We start from the raw sequence: 11,446 nt of genomic DNA, 5'->3' as shown, positions 1-11,446 counted from the left end.
TGGGGACCTCACACACTCCTCCTTCATTTTCCTGGGAGCATGAGGTTCATGCCCACGCCTCAGGTACTAAAACTGCTACTTAAAATTCTGTCTATAGCTACTGGGGCATTTATCTCAGTTGATGATAGTAAATTATAGACATGTTTGCATGCAATGAATGGAACGTTAGCCATGCTGGCTCCAATCATGGGGAGTTGTGTAGATCAAAACTAGTACCTTCAATTGTGCCTGGAAACAAACTCTAAGCAAGTGAAATTACTCCAAGAAAAAGGTCAGATAGTCTGCAAACTATACTTCCAATCAATCCAGCAACCATATTTTAATTCTCAGTACTTTCCAGATCCTTGCTAAGGGCAGCTCCATAAAATACAGTAATCCTAACAATATGATAACAGCGTATTAGTGATTATTATCACATACTGTATTTCTAATGATATGCGACAGGTGAACCTAGTGAGCTCTGCATTTATTTTATACAATTGACTTTAATGAAACAATATCATAGGACGATCAGTTGATGCCAGCAGCTTTCTCCCTTTCTCGGGGTCTTCGCTAGTTGCTGAGCACCAGCAAAGCTGTCTTTGCATCGCCTGAAGAAAAGCGAGGAGCTCCATGGAAGGCGTGCAAGATGAATCCAATTTATACCCACCCAAGTAGTAAAGACACAGAATTAAGGATGATTTCGATGCAAAATTGGCTTCTGCACTTTTAAACACGTATTTATAAGAAGGAATATTGTCAGATTCAGCTCTTCTCACCCTTGCACCACTGCTTGGTGATGTGCATGCATAACATTGCTTTGCCTGTCATGGGAAGAAAAAGATAGGAGAAACTGGATTTGCAGGGTGTAAATCTAGAGATGCGAATGAAGAAAAAAATGTATTATTTAAAATTCGATGCTGTTATTTACTCTCCCGCACGCCGAGGGACGCCCGTGTCCCCCTGCCTCCGGCAGTAGCTGAGGCAGCCCTCCGCGGGGGCCTGAAAGCAGGGGCAAAATGGCGGCTGCCGTGGCGGGAAGTTTCGGGGCGTTGAGGCAGCAGCTTTGCGGTCGCTGGAAAATCTGGCTGCCCGGGTAAGGAACAGGGGCTCCGATACCTATGGATCAGTAATCTAGAATGCGGAAGGGTTTTTTTTTGTTTTCATTATATATGATGTAAATGAACCTTAGTTAACGTTGTCGCGTCCAGGGTTTGGAAATGGCTTTTTGGTCCTTCCCTCCCCGGAATCCCCCGACAGCCTGCAGGGCAGGTGTCCTGAAATGTAATTTCGCCAAGCTCTGATCATTTCACGCAGTGTCATGGTTGTCATTGCTCTCAGAACTCAGTTCCAGGGTGATCCTTATTTATGAAATATTTATCTGGCTGTTGCAAATAGATTTGAGGAGCTGCAGCCCAGAATGCTGCATCGAGAGAAGTGAGCTCAAGACAATTTGAGTGGCCTTACTAATTGTTGACCATTAAAGGATGCTCTTACAGAGTGTCTGTCTGGGTGAAGTACTTGTTTTTGTGATTCAAGTGCAAAGCCTGCAGTTGTGCAACATTCAGGTGATTCTGCCTACTTTGAGTGACAATAAACGTCCCACAGTTGACTTCTGTCCTTTGGAAAACGGTTTAAATGTGTGTATTTCTGTGCTTCTTGTCAGGTTTGAATTATATGACCCCCATAAAAAGAAGGAGTCAAATGCAATTTCCTGATTTATCCAGCTCCCTATACTCATCTGATGTATGCTGGGCTAGTCAGGATGTATTGGGAGCTGGGATATCTGGGATACTGTATTTTATGCAAACTAGGAACTTGGACTTCCATGGATATTCACTCTCACAGCAGTGTGTTAAGATCCCATCTGATCATTTCACATTGATCTGGGATAATTATTTTTGTGCTTCATACAAAGAGTTATACACGAGGCTGAAGTTAGCTTCTTATTCGGCCAGCTTCTTATTCACTTCTTATTCGAGATCCAGCTTCTTATTCACTTCTTATTCGTGTCCCAGCTTCTTATTCAGAACATCTTGTATTTAAACCATTAAACCAAGTTGGATCACTCAAATATCAGGGTATTAATAATAAATCATAACTCTAACACAAATTACAATAATATTTTGCCTGGCCCAATGCTGTTTTGGGCACGGAATAGGCTGGCAAAGTGGGCACCGCTGCATATTTTACCATTTTGAATAAGAAGCTGGGGTTCTGCAAGGGTTAATGAGCCTTGGGCAATAACTTTCACACCAGAAACCGACAGAGGGGGGTCACGTACACATGACCCAATTGTATTTTGCCTTGCCCAACGCCGTTTTGGGCACGGAATAGGCTGGCAAAGTGGGCACCGCTGCATATTTTACCATTTTGAATAAGAAGCTGGGGTTACTCAAGGGTTAATGAGCCTTGGGCAATAACTTTCACACCAGAAACCGACAGAGGGGGGTCACTTACACATGACCCACTTGTATTTTGCCTTGCCCAACGCCGTTTTGGGCACAGAATAGGCTGGCAAAGTGGGCACCGCTGCATATTTTGCCATTTTGAATAAGAAGCTGGAGTTCTGCAAGTGGTAATGAGCTTTGGGCAATAACTTTCACACCAGAAACCGACAGACGGGGGTCACGTACACATGACCCACTTGTATTTTGCCTTGCCCAACGCCGTTTTGGGCACAGAATGGGCTGGCAAAGTGGGCACCGCTGCATATTTTACCATTTTGAATAAGAAGCTGGAGTTCTGCAAGGGCTAATGAGCCTTGGGCAATAACTTTCACACCAGTTGGATCATGTGTACGTGACCCCGCTCTGTCGGTTTCTGGTGTGAAAGTTATTGCCCAAGGCTCATTAACCCTTGAGTAACCCCAGCTTCTTATTCAAAATGGTAACATATGCAACGGTGCCCACTTTCCCAGCCCATTCCGTGCCCAAAACGGCGTTGGGCAAGGCAAAATACAATTGGGTCATGTGTACGTGACCCCCCTCTGTCGGTTTCTGGTGTGAAAGTTATTGCCCAAGGCTCATTAACCCTTGCAGAACCCCAGCTTCTTATTCAAAATGGTAATAATAAATGTTTATTGCGGTCATTGACCAGCAAAAGTAAGATACATAAGAACATAAGAACAATATAAAAGCATTAAAAACACTAAAAACACAAAAGCACTAAAAGCATCTATATACATATTTACATCTTATTAGATATCTCTTACCTCCCTATCATAGGCCTTATCTATGGGCTATTACAGCTTGCATAGAATGCCAAATTTGTTATTTTAAAGCTCATATAGCCTGTGTGATCATTAATTGGTGTACACCAATTTACAGATTCTATAACTGCACTTTAGGTGGAACCTTTCCTTCACGGATTTTTATTGCAGCAGCACAGAACTTAGCAACTTTTGTCAGCATATCTGAATTAAGCCCAATATATCTGCCAGGGCATCGCCCTGTCAGCAAAAGCTGTGTGTAGTGTGCCTCTGATCGTCCAGGAAATGCCCTTATGTAAGGGTCAACATGGACTTCTCGAATGTTAGAATAAAAAGCACAGTGAAGTAACACATGGGAGATAGATTCAATCTCACCAGAGTTACAGGGGCATAGACGCTGAGTGTAAGGGGTGTTGTTATACTTCCCATCCTGGACTGCTGACGGAAGTGTATTGAAGCGGGCCAAAGTAAGAGCTTTGCGTTGTTTAGATGTTAAGGGTAAGTAGAGATATTTTGCCGGTTTCAGTGGGAGCAATGCGTTGTCAACTGTAAACCTATTTCTAATAATACCAAGATCCTGCTGCCTTTCTGTCTCAATAATACGCTGCCTAAGATTACTCTTGGCCTTATCGTATCCCATTTGTTGGATACTTTCTACTGAATAGCCGTAGTAAAATATGGTAAAATATGCAGCGGTGCCCACTTTGCCAGCCCATTCCGTGCCCAAAACGGTGTTGGGCAAGGCAAAATACAATTGGGTCATGTGTACGTGACCCCCGTCTGTCAGTTTCTGGTGTGAAAGTTATTGCCCAAGGCTCATTAGCCCTTGCAGAACCCCAGCTTCTTATTCAAAATGGTAAAATATGCAGCGGTGCACACTTTGCCAGCCTATTCCGTGCCCAAAACGGCGTTGGGCAACGCAAAACACAATTGGGTCATGTGTACGTGACCCCCCTCTGTCGGTTTCTGGTGTGAAAGTTATTGCCCAAGGCTCATTAACCCTTGAGTAACCCCAGCTTCTTATTCAAAATGGTAAAATATGCAGCGGTGCCCACTTTGCCAGCCCATTCCGTGCCCAAAACAGCATTGGGCCAGGCAACATACTATTGTAATTTGTGTTAGAGTTATGATTTATTATTAATACCCTGATATTTGAGTGATCCAACTTGGTTTAATGGTTTAAATACAAGATGTTCTGAATAAGAAGCTGGGACACGAATAAGAAGTGAATAAGAAGCTGGATCTCGAATAAGAAGTGAATAAGAAGCTGGCCGAATAAGAAGCTAACTTCAGCCTCGTGAATTATACATGGAATGCATTGAGCCCTGAGTATGTGAGGGAATCTGCTCAGTGAGATCACTGTAACTAACCTGATAATGAATATGGAGTTGGATATTCTTCTGTAGATGGGCTATTGCATTTAGTAGGTTTTTGCATTCCCAGCTCTGTTTAAAATAGGGCTGAAAGTATGGTAACGTGATCATAATGGTTGAGGCATAAAATTGGATGTCTGATTGTTATTTGTATGCAGTTTTATATACTTCCAGATCTTAGGAATGAAATTGTTATTTGTATGCAGATTTATATACTTCCAGATCTTAGGAATGAAAATGTTTGTGATACGTTTCCTCCTCATTAAACCTTTGTAGGTTGACTCAAGTCAGGTGGAGCCGATATAATTCCCTATACCTTGAACCGGAAGTGAACAAAGAAGTGTATGGCAAACCTCGGGAACAAATGTCAGAAGAAGAAAAAGCTCATTGGGATCTGAGGACAGTCCGACCTATAAAAGCTGCACCTTCTGATGTTAGCAGTTCTGTGTTCTATGATCCAGTGATCAGGTTTGAATGCAGTCATCTGCAGTTTGCATTTATTTCTACCACCAGCCTTCTCCAGTCTGGTGCTTTGCAGATGTTTTGGACTACAACTCCCAGCAGTCCTCGTCACTGTCCATTCTAGCTAAGGCCGATGGGAGTTGAAGTACAAAACATAAGCAAGAAATGTGTTGATTTCAAAGCGGTCATGTCAGTAATTTGATATACTGTAATAAGAACTCATATTGTATTAGTAATTTAGTTGATTGGGGTATATTGGATGGAACTAATAGCCACTGTTATGTTGAAATAGCTGAGAAGTATAGCATTATTAGCAAACTGTTCTAAAATCTCAGGGCTTTAGTGGTAATAATTACAGTACTGTGATATGGATCAATCTAGTAAAGTTTCTGGATTTCTCTTGAATTTCCCTTAAGACACAGCTCAAACATCTGCAACACAATAGAGTTGTCTAAGATGGTTTTCTTCCAGGTTTTCCTATGGAGCACAAAGCTGGGCTGTGAAATTCATTCCATGTCTTTCTCCTTAAAAAGGATCCAAAGTGACTTACATCGTGCAGGAATAATCTGATGTGACAGTACTTCCCAGTATTCCCCTGTCACTATTGGCAAAGACTGTAGTGCTGAACTGTGTTTGACTTAATTTATATTATTTGCCACATGAGACTATAAGATTGCTGGTGGCTTATGTAGTAGCATACTTTCTCTATCAGTCACCACTGTGAGGAGGAAAGGATATGAACTTTTGCCGGAAAGCACTGTATTATAGCAGAAATATGATATGTGGAAACTTCAGGTGCCATAGCCTATGTCTGCACTACCCTACCCTCTTATGATGCTTGTTTCTCTCTCTCTGCTAAGTAACAGAAGTCAGTGGCAGAAACTGATAGTCCTCCAGCACCCCGGCCCCAAACCAGAACTATTGTTCTAGGAATGTACCTAGTGACTTGCAGACACTAAGTAACTGGTATTGTTTCTCTGCATCTCCAAAAAATACTATCAGCATTGATGAATGTAATGACAGGGTTTATTTATGGGGATTGTATCTCATGGTGAGTACATCTGGAATACTATCACAGTTGAATTTGAATTTTATAATTACAGGAAATTCACCAGTGTTATCATGAAGGGAGGAAATAAAGTTTTGGCCCAATCCCTGATAAATCAGGTAAGAAGTTAATTTTTCAGATTACTGATGCTTGTTTTCATAATGGCTAGTGTGGCAAAGGAACATTATTCCTATTTTAAGTTGTATCATCAGGGTAAAGTATGTAACTTGGAGATAGAGGGGGCTGGCCTCCTCGGGGCTACACCAGTGCTGCCACTGCAGCAATTCCACCCATTCTGTGAAACAGCACACAGAGAAGAATCTTTCTTATCTGCTCTGTTTCCAGACTGAATGATATTTCTGGCAGCCTGATAAACAACTGTTGAGAACCTGATTCTGCTGAGAAGTAAAATATACCATGGGACCCAGCAATATGTGTCATATTGCTACAGAATTTATGGGGTTGGGCTGCAGCAGCAGGAAATTGGAATTGGGACACTGCTTAGATAGCAGTGAAAAGTTCCATGTGGTCTGTGCATGTTTGCCATTTATAAATTGCCTGACTCTGTCTTAGCCCCTTCACTATAGCCCTTATTTTCTGTATCTCCCTGCCTGTTTATTCTGTCATCTTTTTCCTGCTAACTACCTTGCAAGATTTAGAAGTAATACATACTTTGTAGAACTTAACCTTTTATACAGAAGTAGTGTTGTTTAGTCATTAAGTCGTGTTCGACACTTCATGACCCCACAGACCAGAGCATGCCAGGCCCCCCTGTCTTCCACTGCCTCCTGGAGTTGGGTCAAATTCATGTTGGTCGCTTTGGTGAAACTGTCCAACCATCTCATCCTCTGTCGTCCCCTTCTTCTCTTGCCTTCACACTTTTCCAACACCAGGGTCTTTTCCAGGGAGATTTCTCTTCTCTGTACAGAAGTAGTAAAGGACTTCAAATGTTTATCACACAGAATGTGATAGAGTTCTTTGTCAGTGTCTGGCAGTTGCTTGTTTTTGGCGGGAAATGCCAGGAGCTGAGATGCTTTAAACAATTCTTTATTCACAAAACTAGCAGGTTTCTCTACTACAACTTCATTAGGTTCAACAGATTCAATGTTAACTGGTAAGTCAGCCCACAACAAGGGCAAGGTCTCTTCGTAATTGTTCTTTCTTAATGGAAAGATTGCCTGAACCGTTCCTGATCCGTCGGCTTTCTCGGACATCCACTCTGCATCGTGCAAATCATCCCGCAGCAGGGATGACGTGACCATTCTTTTTCTGGCGGTTTCCTGTGTGGTCCAAATGGTCCTGGATGAATTACCCTCTTCCAAGGACCCTGTCCTCGAGGGTATACTAAAACCATCCATTCCTCTGGTCCCAATCCTTCGATAATGGGTTTACCTTCGTCTTCCCTTTTTCTCTCTCTCTTTATGGTCTCGACCCTCATAACCTCCCTCCGGGTAAAGGCTGCACGACCGCATCCTTTCACTGCTGCTTTACCTGAAGGCAGCCTTCCCTTCCTTTTTGCTAAGCCCCGTGGCTTTGCAAAAGGCAGGGGAAAGCGGCTGCCTTCTGTGTATGAAATGACCCTCAATTGTTTTCTAATTATTTAAGGAAAAAGTGTTGTTTTACACACAGAAAAGTGTGGTAATTTGCAGAAGGTCTGTGTGCTTTACCTTTGTTTTTGTTTGTAATTAAGACTTTAGAAGCCATTAAAAGGAAGCAATTCAAGAAGTACCATGAAGCCAAGGATGAGGACAAAAAAGGCATTGAGCTCAACCCTTACACAATCTTTCATCAGGCACTGAAAAATTGTGAACCTGTCATTGGTATTACACGTGTCATAAAAGCAGGTAAAATCTACCAGGTAAGCCACAAAAAAGATTTGAGAATGAGACTAGAGATGGGCATGAATGTGCGTTTGGTGGTTTGACACCATTCATTTACTGGCCCAACAGCTGATCTGCAGTTTGGCATGCTGCGTCCTCTAGCGGCTGCTCACTCAGAAGGAGCGCCCCGACTTCCCTGCCCTGCCTCTTCCAGGCGTTGCCTCCAAATTTGCACCTGATGGAGGGAGTGGGACTCTGAGCTGCACATAAACTGTTAGTCTGGTAAACAAGCAGTGCCCGAACTGTCACTCATAGTTCGTGCCCATTTCTAAATGAAACCAAGAATCCGCTCCCCTTCTGCCCAAATCTGATTGGACTTTTGTCGCCCCTCCAAGAGGTAAACCTGTTACCATCATTGTAGGCTAGCAGAAAGTGGGTCCAGCAGTGCAGAGTCTCATTGATTTGGGGACTGAGAGGCCAGCTTCCATCAGTTTCCATCTAGGTAGTTACAGGTATAGACTCTGGTCTGCTGCAGTTGAGGTTGTACAAGACACTGCCATTTCTTTCATTGTGGTTGATGACAATGCAGCCACATTTTACCTGAGATTAATAACTAATTAATAGTGATTCACTTTTTTAAAAAGTTGATTTGAACTTGTCTGCCATGATTTTCAATGAGCTGGGATTCCTGCTTATGTATGAGAATGTAATGAATAGTCTAAGTGTGTAAACCTGAATCATCCAAAGGACTTCAGCTTTTATAGTGAAACACTTACTAAAATTAGTTGGACATAGTTGCTTTTAAAAATGTTAGATGTCCTGACCAGTGTCTGTTTTAAGGCCTAGCAACCATTAGGTAAATAATGACAGATGTTGAGTACTTTCTATTTCCCCATTATAGGCGACATTATTTTTATACCACAATCATTGCTTTTAAAAAGTCCCCAACAATTTTAAAACTCAGATGTTGGCTTCAGTGCACTACATGTCATAGTACAGGCATGCAAGGGAAGTGAATTTGAAACTGATCCTAGACAAGATGGTTTAGGATGTGGCTGCCAGGCTGGTGTCAAGTGTGGGCAAGTTTGACAGCATTTCCCCAGTCTTGATTTGCTTGTACTGGCTGCTTGTGGGGTTCCAGGCCAGGTTTAGGGTCTTGGTTCTTACTTATAAAGCTCTTCATAGTTTGGCCCCCCATTACTTGTTGGAGCACCTTTCCTCAAGAATGTCGGCTCACACCACCAGATTTTCTCAGGCAGTGGTCCTACGGGTTGCTGTGCTGAGGGAGACCAAAAAGATATCCACCAGAAATTGTGCATTCTCAGCAGTGGTACCAACCCTTTGGAAAGGACTTCCAGTTGAGCTAGGCCTGGTCCCCTCCCTGTCTACCTTCAATAGGTTGCTTAAAACAGTGCTTTAAAGAAGCTTTTAATGGCATCCTTCAACAAACCTGCCAAATTTGTCCTGCCATTTCTGGCCATTGCTACGGCACTTGGTGTTTTTTTTTTTTTTAAGTTTTACGGATTTGTTCTATTCTTATTTTCTATTTTGATTATTGTTTACCTTTATTGTTATATGATTGCATTTGCTTTATCTGTTTGTTAATCACCCAGAGTAGTGCCTTGCACTCATCGGGCAGTGTAAAAGTAGAATGAATGAATGAATTGCATTAGCACATAATTAGAGCTGCTTCATAAGGAATTTATACTTAATCCTGTTCGTTTGTTTGTTTCATCTCTTGCAGGTCCCAGCCCCAATCTCGGAAAGACAAAAACACTTCTTAGCCATGAAATGGATGATGACAGAATGCAGGGAAAATAGGGGCAGCAGAACTCCTTTCCCTGAAAAACTTTCTGATGAGCTACTACAAGCTTTCAATAATGAAGGTTCTGTAATAAAGAAAAAGTATGAGCTTCACAAAATGGCTGAGGCTAACCGGGCCTTTGCTCACTATCGTTGGTTGTAGAGAACGTACCATTCTGCCAGATACATCCTGGGAGGTCTGAGACTTTGCTACAGGACAAAGTGTGCTGCTGTTTTATTTTTAAGCCCATAATTCTTTGCATGCCACTCACCTGGGAAGGCTGTAGCAGGTTCCCAGTAAGCTCTCTTCCAAGGATAACAAAGAAAATCCCAACTGAAATAAAAGGTCTTCCTTTTCAGACTATTATAAGGTACAATTCTGGTTATTCTGTGGTCAGTCTTATTTCATCATTGTAGGCTTATATCCATTCTCAGGTGTTCTACATAACATCAGACCAGCCTCTTCCAAGTTAGAGATTTTGTACATTGTGCAGTTACTGTCAGTCCTCTGGGAGAATTTAAAAAAGGATTAGGATTTTGTATTGGTCAGCCATGCTTTCTGGTAACATCCTGCATTTAAGTTTCACTTGTTTTCCATGTATCCGGTGATGCCATCTCCCTCTCTACCATGCCTTTTGTGTCGTGAGTTAATCGAGAACATGATTGAAAACTGATTTCTTTCCAAGGGTGGTTAACTTCAAATTATAGTATTAATAACCCTTCTTGGCCTGGTGCACACATATCTTTTTATCACTTGCTTTTTAACAGTCAAGCACAGTTGAATACATAAACTGCTTAAGTGAAAAAGATTAAAGATATAAGAAGGTAAAGGTAGTCTGTGGCTCCCCCCCCATGCCCAATTCATGTTGGTAGAACTCATCATTTGACATTGCCATCACAAAATAATGAGCACATGTGAGTAAATGACCCTGAATCACAGATATGTCCCAAGTTTAAACAAAGCATATTAATTAGATTTCAGAGACTCAGAGCTGTTGGGATCTGATGACCGATGAAATATAGGGAGTACAGTGGTGCCTCACACAACGATGTTAATTGGTTCCAAAAAATCAACGTTGTGTGAAACATCGTTCTGTGAAACACCATTTCCCATAGGAATGCATTGAAAACCGGTTAATCCGTTCCAATTGGAACGGATTGCCATCGCTGAGTGAAAATCCCCATAGGAAACATCGCTGTGTGAAACAATGTTTCCTTCATTGCAATGTATTGAAGCCGACTCAATACATTTCAATGGCTTTGCGAAGTCCTTTTTCGCTCCTGTAAAAGTGTCTTACAATGTTTGGAAGCTGTTTTAAATGATTGCAATGGTTAGTCCACCTCCTGAAACCTATGCAAACTGATTTTGGTGTTGTTCTGACACTTCGTTAATTTATGATGATTTTTTGTTTTTTCCATTGGAAACCATTAGACAGACCATCCAATGGTTTCCAATGGATAAAATTCAAAAAATCATCATAAATTAACGAAGTGTCAGAACAACACCAAAATCAGTTTGCATAGGTTTCAGGAGGTGGACTAACCATTGCAATCATTTAAAACAGCTTCCAAACATTGTAAGACACTTTTACAGGAGCGAAAAGGGAGATCGTTGTGTGAAAATCCCCCATAGGAAACATCGCTGTGTGAGGCAGCAAATTTGACAGAAAAAGGCATCATTGTGTGAATTCATCATCGTGTGAGGCACTCGTTGTGCGAGGCACCACTGTATATTGCAAGTTAGATGTGA

General features: G+C 41.9%; 1 protein-coding gene across 1 annotated transcript; it reads left to right on the top strand.

The window, feature by feature from the left end:
• The first annotated feature begins 919 nt into the window (after positions 1-919).
• Positions 920-10,060, top strand: MRPS7 (mitochondrial ribosomal protein S7). Its single transcript, XM_020806287.3, has 5 exons — positions 920-1,075; positions 4,840-5,031; positions 6,129-6,192; positions 7,764-7,931; positions 9,638-10,060. The coding sequence occupies exons 1-5, from the start codon at positions 999-1,001 to the stop codon at positions 9,857-9,859; spliced, it is 723 nt and encodes a 240-aa protein (XP_020661946.3). The 5' UTR covers positions 920-998; the 3' UTR covers positions 9,860-10,060.
• Positions 10,061-11,446: the final 1,386 nt, after the last annotated feature.

The sequence above is a fragment of the Pogona vitticeps genome, chromosome 2, assembly GCF_051106095.1.
Source record: "Pogona vitticeps strain Pit_001003342236 chromosome 2, PviZW2.1, whole genome shotgun sequence".
NCBI lineage: Eukaryota > Metazoa > Chordata > Lepidosauria > Squamata > Agamidae > Pogona > Pogona vitticeps.
The sequence above is the reverse complement of the archived record's forward strand: the minus strand, read 5'-3'. Positions and strand labels throughout refer to the sequence as shown.